Source organism: Somniosus microcephalus, chromosome 1, assembly GCF_052327205.1.
Source record: "Somniosus microcephalus isolate GS21.2 chromosome 1, FLI_Smic_1.0, whole genome shotgun sequence".
Classification (NCBI taxonomy): domain Eukaryota; kingdom Metazoa; phylum Chordata; class Chondrichthyes; order Squaliformes; family Somniosidae; genus Somniosus; species Somniosus microcephalus.
This window is the reverse complement of record NC_140987.1, coordinates 431,411,060-431,429,306: the sequence shown is the minus strand read 5'-3', so window position 1 is coordinate 431,429,306 and position 18,247 is coordinate 431,411,060. Positions and strand designations below refer to the sequence as shown.

At 47.0% G+C, this 18,247-nt stretch overlaps 1 protein-coding gene across 1 annotated transcript in view; it reads left to right on the top strand.

The window, feature by feature from the left end:
* Positions 1-18,247, top strand: part of col4a5 (collagen, type IV, alpha 5 (Alport syndrome)) — a 306,253-nt gene that overhangs the window by 183,478 nt on the left and 104,528 nt on the right. Inside the window, exons 22-26 of the mRNA XM_086000713.1 lie at positions 3,879-4,043; positions 7,152-7,247; positions 10,611-10,700; positions 11,807-11,877; positions 12,623-12,814. Of these exons, the coding sequence (XP_085856839.1) occupies positions 3,879-4,043; positions 7,152-7,247; positions 10,611-10,700; positions 11,807-11,877; positions 12,623-12,814 (614 nt within the window). The remainder of the gene's footprint in view (positions 1-3,878; positions 4,044-7,151; positions 7,248-10,610; positions 10,701-11,806; positions 11,878-12,622; positions 12,815-18,247) is intronic.

Below are 18,247 nucleotides of genomic sequence, written 5' to 3'. Positions count from 1 at the left end.
CACTGTGGTAATGAGGGAAACATGGCAGCCAATTTGGACACAGCAAGCTCCCACAAACAGCAATGTGATAATGACCAGATAAACTGTTTTTTTGTTACGTTGATTGAGGGATAAATATTGGCCAGGACACCGGGGATAACTCCCCTGCTCTTCTTCGAAATAGTGCCATGGGATCTTTTATGTCCACCTGAGAGAGCAGACGGGGCATCGGTCTAATGTGTCACCTGAAAGATGGCACCTCCGACAGTGCAGCACTCCCTCAGCACTGCACTGGAGTGTCAGCTTAGATTTGTTGGTGCTCAAGTCCCTGGAGTGGGATTTGAACCCACAACTTTCTGATTCAGAGGCGAGGGTGCTATTCACTGAGCCACAGCTGACACGAATCATCTTTTGGTGAGGAGTTATGCATTGCTCAGCAGCTGTAATACGTTACACCTAACTTACACATTCTGCTCCTTTCTTTTTTCTGATTCTCCCTTCCTGATCCCCTAAATGCAAACGGAGTAAGATATTCATACAGAAATGAGGAATTGCAATTAAGATCTGACCAGTAAACGAGTCAATCTTCATCAGATCAAACTGTTGTCTCCCTTGTCGTACATTGACTGATAATACCAGGGCGGACCAGCCCCCCCCTCTCCGAAAGATTGGCACAGAGGCCTACAAATTGCCCGAGGCGTCCAACAAACCCCAAATGCAGGCAGCAGAGGCAAAGCGGGCTGGGAGCCTGCGCACAAGGTGCATGAGAGGCCCATTTACATAGGATTTACAGCACAGAAACAGGCCATTCGGCCCAACCGGTCCATGCCGGTGTTTATGCTCCACTCGAGCCTCCTCCCGTCTTTCCTCATCTAAATCTATCAGTGTAACCCTCTATTCCCTTTCCCTCACATGCTTGTCTAACCGCCCCTTAAATGCATCCACACTATTCACTTCAACCACTCCCTGTGGTAGCGAGTTCCACATTCTCACCACTCTTTGGGTAAAGAAGTTTCTTCTGAATTCCCTATTGGATTTCTTGGTGACTATCTTATATTGATGGCCTCTAGTTATGCTCTTCCCCACAAGTGGAAACACTCTCTCTGTATCCACGCTATCAAAACCTTTCATAATTTTAAAGACCTCTATTAGATCACCCCTCAGCCTTCTTTTTTCAGGAGAAAAGAGACCCAGCCTGTTCATCCTTTCCTGATATATATACCCTCGCATTTCTGGTATCATCCTTGTAAATCTTCTCTGCACCTTCTCTAGTGCCTCTATATCATTTTTATAATATGGCGACCAGAACTGTACGCGGTACTCCAAGTGTGGCCTAACCAAGGTTCGATACAGGTTTAGCATAACTTCCCTACTTTTCAATTCTATCCCTCTAGAAATAAACCCTAGTGCTTGGTTTGCATTTTTTATGGCCTTGCTAACCTGTGTCGCTACTTTTAGTGATTTGTGTATTTGTACTCCGAGATCCCTTTGTTCCGCTACCCCACTAGTTTCGTACCGTCCAAGTGATAAGTGACCTCCCTATTCTTCCTACCAAAATGTAATACCTCACATTTCTCTGTGTTGAACTTCATTTGCCAATTATATGCCCATTCTGCAAGTTTATTAATGTCCTCCTGTAATTTGTTGCAGCCCTCCTCAGTATTGACTATCCCCCGCAATTTGGTGTCATCCGCAAATTTAGAAATTGGGCCGGATTTTCCGATCAGAGGCTTCCTGCGTGCGGATGCCTCCAATCGGGAAAAATCTATGAACTTACCTGCTGGCACCATAGGTCCCGAGACTTCCGATCCTGGGCCTCTCCTGCTCCGCACGCACAGAGGCCCAGGTATCCCAGGGGCGCATGCGGTTCGCAAGCGTTCCTGGGATCACGTGGGCCATGGGGAACCAATCAAAGAAAGGAACCCCCCTGCACATTTTTGACAGGTCTGTACGCATAGATCTGTCAAAAGTATGAATGGGGATCACTTAAAAAAAGTTAAACATTAAATAATTTTTTTTAAATCACGTATTTAAAATTAGTTAAAATTACATTAAATTAAATATTTTAAATAAAAATAATTTTTGGAAAAAGAGTATTTTATGGGGCTAAAAATAAACTTTTTTTAAAAGTATTTTTTTAATTATAAATGAGTGGGGAAAAAAATTATTTTTTAATTTTTAAAATTCTTTTATGCTGGTAAAAGCAGGCCTTACACCTGCTTTTACCAGGCGTAAGATGAAGGGTCCCAGACTTGAAACGTTAACCCTGTTTCTCTCTCCACGGATGCTGCCTGGCCTGCTGAGTATTTCCAGCATTTTCTGTTGTTATTTTTATGTAAGATTTTTAAAGGTTTTCAGCGGGCGGAGGTTGTGCAGAAACCAGCACTTGCGAGGCCCCTACGGGAGCGTACGCACCCATAGGGGTCGGAATATCCGGCCCATAGTGTTTTTGATTCCACAGTCTAAATCGTTAATGTAAATTGTGAACAGCAGTGATCTCAGCACTGATCCTTGTGGAACATCACTACCCACTGTGAATAGCTACTCTTTACTCCCACTCTCTGCTTTCTGTCCTGAAGCCAGCCAGCAATCCATTCTGCTACTTGTCCCCTGACTCTGCACTCTCTGACCTTGTTCATCAGTCTGTTATGGGGTACCTTATCGAAGGTCTTTTGAAAATCCAGATAAATTACATCTACTGCATTACCCTTGTCTACTCTCTCTGTTACCGCTTCAAAAAATTCAATTTGGATCCAGTTGAATTCGGCGGCCATCCCTTAATGCTGCTGAAGCGAGCACTGATGGGGAGGCCGCAAAGTAGAATAACATTTCCATCAGCTTTTGCCGCACATAGCACCCCTGCCTTGTTGCCCCCATTCCCCAGCCTTTGTCCCTGTGTCTGCTGGTTTTTCCTCCTTCATCCATACCTGAAAATAGACCAGTGCACAGTGTCCAGTCATAAGCCTTTCACTGGCAACTGGCATAGCACCCCCAGTGCATCCCGATAAATATACCAGACTATTATGAAAATAAGTTGTGCTCAATTCATCTGGTGAGGTCAGCTCACTTGTGCGCAGGAAGCAGGACACATTACCAGCACACTTGTGTATATGTGCTGTAGGTTCCTGTAGCTTCTTGCCTCTTCATAACAGGAACTATAGACAGATTGCAGCGTTTGCTTTGACCATCATGTAGCCACCTTTTCTCCATAACACTGAAATCTTCCTCGCGTGCCCGCATGCTACCTCCAGTACCACGTGTAAGAGATTGTATGTTGGGCCAATACCGTGGGTTTGTTCATTATTAATGGGGCGGAGGAGCTGGTACTGCGCTTGTGCCAGTGAAGTGAGACCTTCTGGTCCGTGCTCATGGTACAGAACGTGAAGCTGTACTTCCACAGCTGCTGCCGGTCAAACTCATTTTGAATTTGCAATTTCCTCAATGCATAAAATAAAGCTAATTTATTTTTCCTGCTCGGTTTTGCACAGCATTCGTAGTTGGGAGTATAGATGAGCCTGTTTGATGCTTCTGCCACTTCATAACTGGCATTCTATAAGTGAATGACTCCTTCAACTATAATTTTTTCTCTTACCCACTTCTCCTGGGTAGGGTGGGCGGGGCAGGGGGGCGGTTGGAAGAAATACCTGGTTTCCACTTGCCCCCTTCCCATAGCAATGTGGTCGAGATTGGTAACTAACCATGTCAGAGTCATGGATATCAAACCCTATCTTCGTTTTTAATGACATGAGATGTCAGAACTCCCAGTGCCCTTTGACACCATGTAGTACCTCAGCTGTTTAATTTTTTTTTACAAAAGAACTCCATTCTTTGTCTTCAAAAGTCCTACTAATGTTTGTTTTCTTAAACTTGTTTTCCTTCCCTCTTGTATTTTCTACCAGGTCAACCCAGTGTAGGATCGCCAGGCACTCCAGGTTTCCCAGGTGAAAGAGGTCAGAAAGGTGGTGAAGGCGTACCTGGATATTCACTCCCAGGTCCAGCAGGACCAGCTGGTCGCCCAGGTCCCCCTGGTCCTCCAGGCCCTCCTGGTCATTCAGGGCCTTCAGGTAAATTAGTTTCTATCTTGATTGCAAGTCACACAAGAGTAGTAATAACTCATTCTAAGGGGGAAAGATTCAGTATCGCCCCGTTTGGAGCGCCATTATCGGCCGTGCGCAAAGTTTAGCGCCTGGCGCTAATTATCGCCTCCGACAGCAAACTTGGCTTTTATCGCCCCTGGAGGTGATTGGAGCGCTAAATCAGGCGCTTCACACCTGTCTTAAGGCACAAAGGCCGAGGAGTGAGGCGCTACCTCAGAGCGCTGGCGAAGCAAGGAAGGGCAAATCAAAATAAACCTGCAAAGTGCTGCTCAGTACTCAAAACTCCTTCACACAGCGTTGAATCGCTCCAGAAGTCTCTCTCTCTCTCTCTCAGAATGCGTGGTGCAAAAATGTCACCGACAAAAAAAGGCAGGAAGCGGTCGCCTTTAAATAGCGCTCCCCCAGTCCCTTTCTGACAGCATAACGCTCCCCTCAACCTGTCGTTGCTAGCGGCAGGCGGTAAGGCAGGGGGCGCCACTCAATATCTGGTCCAGGACGTTAACGGGGCGTTGCGCACTCGACTGACGTCACAATCTGCCGGCACAGGAGATCATGGCGGCAGTGTTTAGCGCCGCCGCAAAATGTCTAGTTAATTTCGTGAGCGGCGCAAACATCGCTGCATCCGGCCTCTAGTTGCTTTGCGACCCATTAGCGCCCTCTTAAGGTGCTAACGGGAGGTGCAAACAACTGAATTTTTCCCCCTAAAAGTCACATGTAGATATCTGGGTTCAACACAAAGAAACATTTCCTGTGGGAAGGAAAGAGCTGATATTTCTATAGTGTCAATACGCCCTCAGGACATCCCAAGGCGCTTACAACTAATCAGTTACTTTTAAAGTGCAGTCACTATATGTAGGCAAAATAAATGGTAGCCTATTTATGCACAGCATTGTCCCTCAAATGACAAACGAATGAATGAATGACAAGATAAAGGGGGAGAAATTGGGTTGCTTTGCGCCTCCTGTTGGCGCCCCAAGAGGGCACAAAGCACCCAGTGCCCGGGCGCGGTGCCGCTAATGCCTCCCGTGAAATTCAGTGGGAGGTTAGCGGTAGCCGGTAGTGCCCCGTGGCGCTGTGCCTCCGCCGTTGACGTCATCGCAGCGCGCAGCGCCCCAGCCGCAAACTTTTTGCTTGCGCCCCCTGACCTACCGCCGGACGTTGTGTCCGACAGGGTCAGGGTGCTGTGTTTGCAGCCGCGGCAGCGCAATTTAAAGGGCAGGTGCCGGGCCGCCATTTTTTGTTGGGCTGCCTGCCAGCACCTGCCCCCTTTTTGCCGCCTCCCTGCGATCGGTCACTCCTCTTGAATGCCGGGCTCTTTCCCAGCATCCCGCTCCCTGGTGCACGCTGCACTAGGCCCCTCCCCTTTAATCAGGGGAGGGAGGCCTGTAATACCACGGTGCTACGTGCTGATGCGCATGGCGCTGTTGCACGTAGCGCCGCGATATTGAATAGTAGCGCCCCAAGAGGGAGGGGGAGCGTTTCCAGTAGCGTCCCACCTCCTGCCTGAGGTGCTACCATTCAATTTCCGGCGCGGGGGTGCGAGCCAATTTTCCCCCCCCGAACTGTTTTTGGTGATGTTGATTGAGTAAAGACTCGTCGACTAATGCCGTGCGGCCTTTTACATCCACCTAAGCTGGCAGATGGGGCCTCAGTTTAACATCCCATCTGAACCATGGCACCTCGGAATAATGCAGCGCCCTTCACCACTGCACTGAAGCGTCAGCTTCGATCAATATGCTCAAGTCCTGCAGTGGGGCATGAACACACAGCTTTCTGACTCAGGGCTGAGAGCGCTACCAACTGAGCCAAGCTGACACGTTGCATGTGTGAAATTGAATTGGTGGAGCCCGAGGCAAACTGCAGATGGTAAAGAAATTGATTATTGATGGTGCATCTGCTGCATTTGAAGAATAAAAGTCAAAAAGATATGGGCGACTAGCCCTGTGCAAGTTGTTCAAAACATGCCAAGAAATACTGAAGATAACCAGCGCTTCTGCCAAAGGTTTGCGCACACATATTGAAGTAACGTGCAATAGCACTGGCCTAAGGAAAAGAACATCAAACCTACCACCTGCTGCACTACAAAATCCAGCCACAATTTAGACTTGCCTGAAGGCAAGAGGTGGAGCCAGAGATATAACAATGTTGAACTTCATAAATAAAGCTGCTGAGGGTGTGTGGGAAATTGCAATTTCTCTGTCACCCTTGTGGTCAAACCCACCCTCCAGGGCCATTGCAATTCCCAACATTACCTGGAGAAAGAAAGTGGTGGCACTTAAGTACTTGCTAACCTGTCAAATTATACTTCCTGCTGTAAAACTACCTTAAAGACCCTTTTATTTCTAAAATAGTGGTTCTGAAATATATGTTAATTACATCGGATATACGGCACAGAAACAGGCCATTCGGCCCAGCCAGTCCATGCTCCACTCGAGCCTCCTCCCGTCTTTCCTCATCTAAATCTATCAGCATAACCCTCTATTCCCTTCTCCCTCACATGCTTATCTAGCCTCCCCTTAAATGCGTCTATACTATTCGCCTCAATTACTCTCTGTGGTAGCGAGTTCCACATTCTCACCATTCTTGGAATAAAGAAGTTTCTTCTGCATTCCCTATTGCATTTCTTGGCGACTATCTTATATTGATGGCCTTTGGTTTTGCTCTTCCCCACAAGTGGAAACATTCTGTATCCACTCTATCAAAACCTTTCATAATTTTATAGACCTCTATTTGGTCACCCCTCAACCTCCTCTTTTCAATAGACCCAACCTGTTCATCCTTTCCTGATAGGTATAACCTCGCATTTCTGTTATCATCCTTGTAAATCTTTTTTGCATCCTCTCCAGTGCCTCTATATACTTTTTATAATACGTTTTATGATGGTATAATTGATGGTTCATAACCAGTTTACACAGCTGTTACTTATAACTCAGCTTGTTTTAGGGTGCAGTAAGTTGTTGCTTTACACATATTCAAAAAAAATTCTGCAGGTTTGGATGTCAAATATATTCATTGTCTGTCTGTTTGATGAGTTTTCAGTGCTACGGTGATTTTGAATTAATCTGTTCATTCCAGTACTTCCTGGTCATGGTTCGCAATGCCGGCCAGGACAGCCGGGGTTACCGGGGCCACCAGGATCGCCCGGCTTTCCAGGAGAGAGTGGACTGAAAGGTAAGACTTTCTCTAAATGCGAGTGCCTCGGAGACCACAGTCACATGTTGCACTGTCCTGATTGGCAAGCCTCTACCACAGTAAGCCCCCGTTGCTGGATTAGGTCACGCTATTGTATGGTTAGATATTGTGTAGTAAAAGTAAATTCTGATCTTATGGAATTGGCAGTGCAGTAACGCAAACCTTTTTAACTGTAAAGGATGTTGTCTTTTCACAGTATTCAATTGTATAAAGGGGTGTATCCAAGCGACAAGCTATCTTCTATATAGAACTTGTGAACCTAACTTGAGACATTGGTGATTTATGTTTTATGTGATGGAATGCACACAATTACTGTGGGTTTACTGGTACAGGAAACTTTCTGGTATCCAGCACGGACGGGACCGACGTTTTGCCGGTTCATCAACAATTCTGGATAACCGAACGCTATAGTAAAAGATACGGAGCTCAGAGCTCCGTATAAAGCAACAAACCCTGTGCTTCAGCTACACCCTTGCACAGCAACAAATGGAGTAAAAAAAGTAACTAAAAGTAAAAAAAGTTACCTGAACCGACTCCTGAATTTTGCCGGTGGATAGAGCGTTCCGGTTATTTAGGGGCCTGTTAATCGAAAGTTTCCTGTATATATGGATAATACACAGACTGTTGCCGGACAGCAATATGGCAAGGAGCTCAAAACCATGCAATGTGATTCGAGCTGGGAGTGCCCATTCCATATTGCCATTTATTTGTTTTTGTTTGGATGAACACCATCTTTCCAGAAGTTATATTGCACCATACGATTGATGCACAGTCAGTGATGTCAAGATATATATAATGGCTGGGTGATTCAGGAAAATAATCGCAACTTGGACATGTTGTACAGTAAATCTTTCCTTCCTCCCACCAAATAAAATGCCACCGTAATCATATGCAGGGCCTATTGTTGCTGATCATTTGTGCATCTGCGTGTAAAGTACAGTGTTAGAAAATGGTTCAGATACTAAGCCTGAAAGAGGGGTGACGGGGGCCAAACTCTTCAACATTAAATCCATGTTGTGCTTGCACTGAGTATCTCATGTTAGTGTTCATCCAGGTGTTATCACTGGGAGTATTTTTTTAATTTAAAATTTGAACATTTTATTTACATTTAATGACATTACAGAGCTCAGGCTCAGCTCTTTGTACAAAATCACAAGCCATCATTCCCTGCAAGGCAGGGGCCCCAGTCTCTTCAAGTTGGTGATGTGATCGCCAAGCTTCTTGATCATCTTTTAGTGCATCAGCGCCAATGACCTTTAATGATGTGGGGCATGCTCCTTGTGAAGTCCTCTTAACATGTCACCTCAAATTGCTCCCACCACCAGTAACTAAACATACTTCACCATATAGTTCAAAATGCCCCTCCACATGCAACCCAAGTTTTGGACAGACAGAGGCTGGAATTTTCCAGGGGGTCAGCGGGTGGGATGGTGGCATGTCGGGTGAGAAATTTGATTTTTTTTTTTAGCGGGTCGGGACTGCTTTCCCAATGATGGGTCTGTCGGCACTGAGCAGACCCAACAGGCAGCAGCAGGCAACCCAATTAAACTTATTAGCATCTAGTTGACAGATGATTAACAGGCTTTTTTAACTTCCTTTTGGCTTTAACTTCATGGCCACGGGAACCACGCTGTTCGGGGACCACGGCTGTCAACCAGAGGTGGGAGTTCAGTGGCCATTGCTCCAGCTGATTACTTGTCAGTTTCAAACATACAGTAAAAGCTCCCACCTGACAGATCTTCACTTTCCTCAGCCACAAGCTGTTTCTCAGTCCATTTCCAGCACAGATTCTGCAGGCTTTTCATTTTCCATTCTCCATCCATTCTTATCTCATTGGAAGAACTCTCTCACCTTTGATAGATTGCTTCTGTCATCTCTACTTCACCTGCCATCTATTCCATCAACATGGGTGCGCTTTACACTGTCTCACCCTAGTCCTCAGAACCCAACAACGGTCAACCCCAAAACCAGCAACACCAACAGAACCAACAACAGCACCAACCTTCTCCGCAATCACCTGATGTTGCACAGGACAGAGGGCATCAGCACCCGAGCACATTGCTTCACTTGACGCTGTTCACCCTGGCTGCCACATGATGCACCAGGTTGGCACCACCCCACACCAACACCATAAAGCATCCCTACAATGCCCAAGCCATTCCTTTCACACTCATCGCCATTGCGGGGGGTACCGTTATGTCTCACCATTCACTGTAACTCACTCAGCCACTTCCAAAGGTGCACACAAATCTGTCCAAGAATGCAAAGTGTTGAAAATAAAGGTTTCAACGTTTGACATCACATTAACAGAAGCTTTACATGAACATTCAATAAAACACACAAGTACCTACCCTTGTGTGTTGTTAGTTGATATGATTGCACTCGGGTGAGGGTGAGTGTGAGGGGTGACTAGTGAGATGGGGATGTGATAATGTAGATAGAGAGGGATGGGTGGAGGTGCAAGGTAAGTTGGTGTGAGTAAGGATGTGCAGGAGTAGGGTAGGGAAGGCAGAGTGATGGGGATGTGATGAGAGGCACAGGATGATGAAGGTGAGTGTGGCTTTGTACTAATGTTTCGTGATCTAATGAGATCATTGAAAGGTTTGCGCCACTGCACCCAGGTCCTCCTGACCACGTCCCTGCTTGTCTCCTCCTGCACAATGTGAAACCAGGCTGTGTTGGTCTCCTGGGGACGTCTCTTCCGCCCATCGGAAAGGAAGAGAACCTCCCTGCGTGCTGTGACTCCCTCCATAAGCATATGGAGGGAGTCATGGGAGAACCTGGGTGCAGCCGTGCACCGCTGCAGTGCTTGTCAGTGTTTGCAGCACCTCAATGCTGTAGAACACTGACAGCACAAATGTCAAAATAAAGTTGGCCATGGTCCCTTTAAGGAAACCGGCTAATGATGCGTCATGAATGACGTCACCAGACCCGCTTCCTGTAATTGGACTGGAAAACGCGCTGGCCAGGCTTAACAACCCCTATCAATGGAAAATCATTTTTGAGAGCAGGATGGAGACAGCAGTGGGGCCACGACCTGCCACCGACCCCGGCTGCACTGGACCAGCCGAGGTAAGGAAAATCTTGGCCAGAATCTCTAATTGTACTGCTGGGTATTTTTCGTAGTTCAACTGAACTATCACATGCCCACCATTTCCGCTTTACTGAAACGCTAGTAACAGAACTGTTGGGAAATGTTCACTCGATGAGGCCATAGACAGTAAATGGACTCACCTTGGAGAATGATGCATGACCTGGAGGAGGGTTTTCAAGAGTCAAAACAGTGGTTTAAAGAGTGTTTTCACATTATCAATACTTTTTTTTCTACCTTTGAATTTGTAGGTGATAGGGGAGACACCTGCATTAACTGTTTAGATACTGGCGATCGTTTTCCTGGTGTGCCAGGACCTCCCGGACCGCACGGTATTCCAGGTAGGACATCAGGGCCTCGAGGAGTTTATGCTATTAGGCTGTGCATTGGCTAACTTGTGTACAGAATACTGACACAAGGATTATTTAAAGGTGAACTCATGCATGTAATTCAGTCAGTCTGAGTCAATACTACCATCACCATTCATCATCTGAACTTTTCTCCTTGTTCCTTCTACGCGCTAAATACACCGCCCTATATGCCCTTCCTCCTCCCTGCATTCCTACTGTGTTAAAATTGAGACTGATCATTTGCCCTAACTATTCTTTCCACAGCCTAGAACTCCTTACGTATTTCAGTTTTTCCTTCCTCCTACCATCTACAGCCTTTTGAAGCCTAAGCTTGGTATCACCCAACCATTACTTCTTGATCTGCCCTGTCTCCGCTCCTGTTCTTCTCAGCTATGGTCACGTCCTGCACTATGGGCTGTGCTCCTTCACCTTGGGTTCAAGAAAAAATGTTCAAACTGTTTTTTTTAAATTTCAGTCTTCCCAGAGGTTGGCTTAAGCGAATCTGACAAGCTTGCCGGCTGTGTGGGGTGGCAGTAACTCTGCACGGAACCAATGTAAAAACAGCTTAAATTGCCGAAATGTTTCTCGTCGTCTCCATGCTGGTATTCCATGTGGAATGCGCATCCACAGTGGATGCCTTCTGAAAGCCATCTCACACATGATGGTGGTTTTGCTCGCTTTACACATCATCATCTCTTGTCGCTCCAGTTGGCAGGAAAGTGATTCCAAGGGATTGGCACGTCACACGCCCACTTTCAGCATAATATCTCCGGATGGGTTCAATATGAGGAGCCACTGATGAGCACTCCATGCAAAGAGCACCTGGGATGGTCCTTTAGCAACCAATAGGAGACTGTGTACAGGGATCTTATGGAGCTTGGTGAATTCCAGCCTGGAATGTTTCTTCAACATTACTTGAATTCTGTTAACTTCCTAGCTGACGAGACAAACGTTTTGTTCAGATTACCGTTTGCCCTGTGTGATCTCACCTGTGTTTCTGAAGACTCTGAAAGTTGTCATGCTGCTAATCCACATGCACCACTTACTTTAAACAAAACTAAAGTGAGATTTTCATTTTGTTACTTTGTGGGTTTTAGGTCAACCAGGATTGCCTGGAATGAAAGGAGATCGAGGACTACCTGGTCAAATTGGAACTTTGGGATTACCTGTAAGTACTTGTCATGATAAAGGATACTACCAAACATTCTCCCAGGAGAGTTTAAATAGTAACTTCACTGACTACAGCGGTAAGATCAGGCAGGGTGTAAATCAGGAGGCTGATCCCATTGCCGAAATTACCCCCAGGGAAAGCAAGAGAAATATAGGCAGATAAATAAACGTAGTATGTCCTCAAATGTAATAAAGGGGTTTACACATTTGCCCATTGCATATACAGGAAACTTTCGATTAACCGGCCCCTAAATAACCGGAAATGTCGGTTAACCGGCAAAATTCAGGAGTAGGTTCAGGTAACTTTTATTACTTGCCTTGCTCCATGTGTTGCTGTGCAAGGGTGTGGCTGCAGCTGTTGCTAAGCTACAGAGACGCTTGCAACTTGTGGCCATTGTTTTGAACCTGTTGCTAAGCAACAGGGTTTGTTGCTTTATACGGAGCTCTCAGCTCCGTATCTTTTACTATAGCGTTCGGTTAGCCAGAATTTTTGATGAACCAGCACCACGTCGGTCCCGTCCATGCCGGATAAAAGAAAGTTTCCTGTACTCTGTTTCTCCCTTGGTTTTCTGGATTTTAATCTTTGATACATGTCTTGTATTTCTTTAATTCAATTTTATAGATTTTTAAGAACTGAAGTTTTGCATTAATAACTTTCTGGCCTTTAAAGACCGTTCTCCAGTTCTGGGCACATGAAAGTATCCTACATCACAGCCAGAAATTTCTGTTTTCCTCACTTCTAGGGGTCGCCAGGCCGTCCAGGTAATCCAGGATCCTCTGGCTCAAAAGGTGACCGAGGAGATGGCTTTGGTTATCCGGGTGTGAAAGGTGATCGAGGTAGCTCTGGTTTCCCAGGACCCCCAGGACTTCCAGGATTAGATGGCACTCCGGGAAGAGATGGAATACCAGGCTCGCCAGGTCAAAAGGGTGTACCTGTAAGTAATCTCTCTTCTACCCTTGTACAGAATGCTAAATGAAAGCAGGTAAAAATGGACATGTTGGGGTCGATTTTCCTGAAGCTGTCGGGAAGAAGGCGGGACTACAACTTTCGGGTTTTAGACCCGCCTACTTCGACGTCCAGCCAATCCGCGCGATTTTCCCTTGATTGACCTTGTTGAGCCCACCCAGCGGGCTCAGCAGGCCAATTAAGGGCCACCCGGCAACAGGTGACGTCACAGACTGCAATTTCATCTGTCAAGAGTTCTTGACAGATGAAATATCAGTGTTTCACAGCTGTTTGAAGCTGTGAAACACTGACAGTCCGAGTTCTAACATGAGTCCTTCTGCACAGACTCAGTTCGAACTCACACCGGCACTCAAAGCTGAAGGCTGTCACTTTTCACAGATCGCAGCCGTTCAGCTTTAAGTGCCGGCTGAGTGATGGGCTCCCGACACCTGCAGGAAGAAAGGCTGTTAAGGTAAGTACAGGTAAGTAAAAGTTCTTTACACACTTTAGACACACCAAACACACTTACCTTTGCACTCATGCACCCATCACTCACCTGAACACCGACATTGCGACCCCTCCAACTCCTTCAACCCGACGGCCCGCCTGCTCTAACCTGGCGTGGTTTGGAGCCGTCGGAAATCCCACACGAAACCCCTCAAAATAGGGATTAGCTAAAAACTGCCTGTTAACTACCTGTTAACAGGCAGTTAATTGGCACTAATCCCTTCCCGCCTGGTTTCGGCAGGTCCCAGTGCGGGGCGGGTACCCGCCGCCTCTGAAAGTTGCGTGGAGCGTGGTTTTGGGCGGGATGGTGTCGGGACCCCCGAATTCGGGATTTCCCCCCACACGCCTGAAACCCCGCCTGACGGCTCCACAAAAATCGACCCCGTTGTGTTTTTTTAAATTTAATGGACGTGTTGTTTTGGGGGAAGATAACTGGGTATTTTTGACTGTGTCCAGTTTTGGTCCTCCCACATGGTGGGTGATATAGAGGCCTTGGAAACGGTCCACAGGAGAGCTACAAAAATGATTCCTAGCTTAAAGAACCTCAGCTACTCAAAGGCTCAAGGGCCTTGGTCTATTTACTTTAGACCAGCATAGATGATGAGGTAACCTGATAGAGGTCTTTAAAAATAACTGAAGGATGAATGGTGTCCCTATTGATAGATTAGGCCAGTTTAACAGATTGGGGAAGAACAGGGGACACAATTTTAAACTATGTAAGAGTAGGAATAGACTTTGGGAAGTTCTTTTTGAGGGAGTAGTGACCCTCTGGTGGTGTGGTGGATGCTGACTCTCTCTATGCCTTCAAGAGGGAGCTGGAGCGGTTCTTGACTGGGGCAGAGGTCGCGTCATCTCGAAGGTAAATGAAGTTATAGACTTAGTCCATGTGATCTCCTGGAATAGTTTCGATTGGCTGAGTACTTTTTCCCTTATTGGTCATGGGTGTTTTTCTCGTTTTTTTGCCTCTCCCAGGAGATTACATGGCTGCAGGAGGGGAGTGTGGGGAAGGGGGCGGTCGGGCGGAGGTAAGAAGTATTTAGTGATGGTGCTCCAGCCCCCACAGTGTGAGCAGGCTTGGTGGATCAGCTGGTCGTTTCCTGACCACCAATTTCATATGGCCGTATAAGTTCAAAGAGTTGCCCCCAGAAGATGCCTCGGGCTTTGGATTAAAGGGCTCTATTGTCATCAAAATGTGTTTGGTAAATTCTTAATAGAGAGATGAGTGGAGAGAGAGCGGAAAGTGCTGCGTGTTTTTTTCACAGCTGCTTCTAAGTACACCCTCAAAGCACTGGAGAGGTACCACCAACGCTGCCTCCGCAAGATCCTGCAAATCCATTGGCAGGATAGGCGCACTAACGTCCGTGTTTTTGCTCAGGCCAACATCCCCAGCATCGAAGCTCTGACCACGCTCGATCAGATGGACGAGTCGCATTGTCCGCATGCCCGATACGAGACTCCCAAAACAAGCACTCTACTTGGAGCTCCGGCACGGCAAGAGAGCCCCAGGTGGGCAGAGGAAACGCTTCAAGGACACCCTCAAAGCCTCCTTGAAAAAGTGTAACACCCCCACCACCGACACCTGGGAATCCCTGGCCCAAGACCGCACAAAGTGGAGGAGAAGCATCCGGGAAGGCACCGAACACCTCGAGTCTCTTCGCTGGGAGCAAGCGGAAGCCAAGCGCAGGCAGCGCACATCAACCCAAGCACCCCACCCACCCGCCCCTTCAACCACCGTCTGCCCCACCTGTGACAGAGACTGTAGGTCCCGCATTGGACTAATCAGCTACCTGCGAACTCATGTTTAATGTGGAAGCAAGTCATCCTCGGTTCCGAGGGACTGCCTAAGAAGAAGGAGAAGAAGAAGAGAAGCTTCTAAGTGATGTAATAAGGCAACTGGCATAATTCATGTGATTGCATTGTGTGTCTGTAAATAAAAGGTAAAAAGGTTGCCGAAGGTCTATCTGGAGCTGGTGTCATGCTACTCTGAATACATACAACAACCTAAATTGGAGAACTCTGCATCCCATAAATCCATGGAATGACTCTTGCGATAATGATGGGCTGATTTTCACTTGGGGAAGATTGGTGTTAATGGAGTGGTAAGAGCCTAAAGATGGTGTTTTTGTGGCCTTACCGCCCCTAACAATTGGAGCGCTGTAACTTTCGCAGAGGCCCACCAGGCTGGGTGGCCGAAGCCCCTGCCTGAAACAAGCGGGATGCCTCTTTCCCATGCAAATAGGGGGTCCTAGTGATGTAGTTAGGATCTCCGTTGTAATTTTAAGGGACACATGAGCGGAGCTTGCGATGGTGAACGCTCCTCCCACATGGACTGGTGTTCCGATCGGACAACGGCCAGAAATGTTTTAAACGTTGATCTATTGTGGAGCCGGGAAGAGCAGGACTGGACCTGCCCCCGCTTCGGCATCGCAGCAAAATAAAGCTGAGAAACCAGCAGTGCATTGAAGCACGGTTAGAAGCTCAGCGGGTAACTACGACAGGTGGAGGGTGGGCTGTAGGTTAGAAGTGGGTACAGGAAACTTCACGATATCCGGCACCGACGGGACCGAGCTGCTGCCGATCTATCAAAACTTCCGGATAGACCAGCGCTAATGTTGAAGGATATGGAGGTTTTCATCTCCGTATCTGACAACAAACACCGTTGCTTAGCAACAGCTTGTAAACACTCGGCCCGTACCTTGGAAGCATCTCTGAAGCTGTTGCTAAGCTACAGAGACGCTTTCCAGAGCCTGACTGTTAAAAAAAATGCTAGGAGAAGAAAAAAAACCTAACCAAAATGGCTGCTGATTTCTGCCGTTAGATCGAGGTTTCCGGACATACAACCTCCGGATAAACCAAAGTTTCCTGTACCTTTAAAACTTGGTGACTGAGTAGCAGAGCAGAGTCACAGCAGCTGAGTCTGACAGTGTAGTCCAACAGAGCAGCGTAGTTCTGACGGACGAGGCAGCCAGGAGGCTGGGCAGTCAAATTTGATCAGCGTTCCAGCTGTTGAAAAGGGCCCAGTGAGAATAAAGAACAAAGCAGGGTCAGGGGATGGCAAATGTGCTCTGCACAGGTAGCTTTAAACTTGTAGCTTGAACGTGTGGCTGGGACTGAACTGCACACACTATTAGGGCCACGAAATCTTAAAGTATAGAAGAGAGGAGATTGGGGGAGAAAGGGCAATGGACAGACAAGGATAGAGTTGCAAAGGGAAGGAACTCTGTTAAGGATCTGCCAGCCTAAGAGCTACCTTGACATTCTTATACACTTCTGAGGCAGCAGGTTCCGTTTTGAACCTGTGTTAGCCAAAGTATCGATTGGTCCGTTTTGATCTCTTTTTTTGTTTGAGCGCACTAACCCCCACACTAATTCCATGGCCTGGGTTTTAGCCCGGTTGGGGCTGTTTTGAGGCCAAGTAACCCGGAAGTCCGGTTTCCCGAACATCCTGCAGTTTTTAACTGCAGCACATCTTTAAAAAAATTTCTGTAAGATTCCCGCCCACAGCCAGCCTGATTGATAGGCTGGAGGCCTGTCCGGCGGGAAAGCCTACGGCACAAGGCTGCAGTCGAGTAGGTCTAGTGGGAGAGGTGGGAGAGATCATGGGGGGTGGTTCCTATCATGGGGTGGGGGGTGGGGATTCCGATCGCGAGGAGGGGATTCCGATCGTGGTCTGGGGGTCCGATGGTGGGGAGCAGACAGATTGTGGCAGGGTGGGGGGTGTTTATTGGGTAGCTTGTTGGGCCTGAAGGTAGCACTCCTGCTCCTGCTGACCCACAAGCGGTGCTGTAAAGGCACTTACCTCATGGATTCAGCCCTTCTCGCCTCCTTTCACCTGCCAGGTTTCCCAAGGCCTGGGAAACCCGATCGCTTGTGGTTAAAAATAGAATCACTGTTAAAATGAAGGCACGTGGCCTCATTATAATATTTAAATGACCAACCCGCCTCCTGCGCGTGGATTGGTCACCCCCCCCTTGTCCTGTCTCCGTTAAACCGGAAGTTGGGGGGGGGGTTCGAGATGGGTTGAGTTCCTGTTTCAGATTTTTTGAATTTTAACCTCTGACCCAAGCCCAACCCACCTGTTTTTGGGAGTTAAGATTCAGCCCAATGAATCAAGTCAGGCAAGTCAACGTCTCAGTTTATGGTGCAGCATTTGAAAAAGCGCCAAGGGAAGAGTTGCAAATGAAGGTATGCAGTACTTTTTACTACATTTTAATCCAAACCAAACACTGACATAAGCAAGGGAGGGAGAAATCTCTGTCCCATGTGTCAACAACAATATCAATAACAACAACCACAACCGAATGACCATAACCAAAGGACAACCATTTTGAGGGTGCTCCTCAAGTAGAGAACAATGCCTTGGAAATAAAAGGACTTCTGCAAAGTCCTTAACCTGGTTGCTAGAGAACATGAGTCCCCAGATGATTGTAGCATGTATGTCAAAAGGCAGAGCTAAGGAATGCATTTATCTAACTGTGTCATTTTAAATGGTTAACATAGCAACATATAATGGGGAAACAGGTTTGTGCTGGTGAATGTTTGATCTCTGTTGACTCAACCCGGCATCAGATGTCAAGTATAAAGTATGTGTCTATACTTAATGCAATAATGACGAGACAGCTTGGAAGATTCAACGTAGGTCTTTACTTAATACCAACAGGCGGGAAACTGAGGGGAGATCAGTACCCACAGTACTATTTATACCCCTATGGCCAGGAGTGGTACTACGGTATCACTACGCCCTACAAAGTAGTGCTGCCCTGGCCATAGGTTTAAAGTAACATACCTATTACATACACAACATTCCTCCCCTTTTAATTAAAACGTACCCGTGCAATTAAGTCAATAGATGCCCCATAACTAGGGCTAATAACATTTGGTAACACAATATACATAACATATTTACATCAAGAGT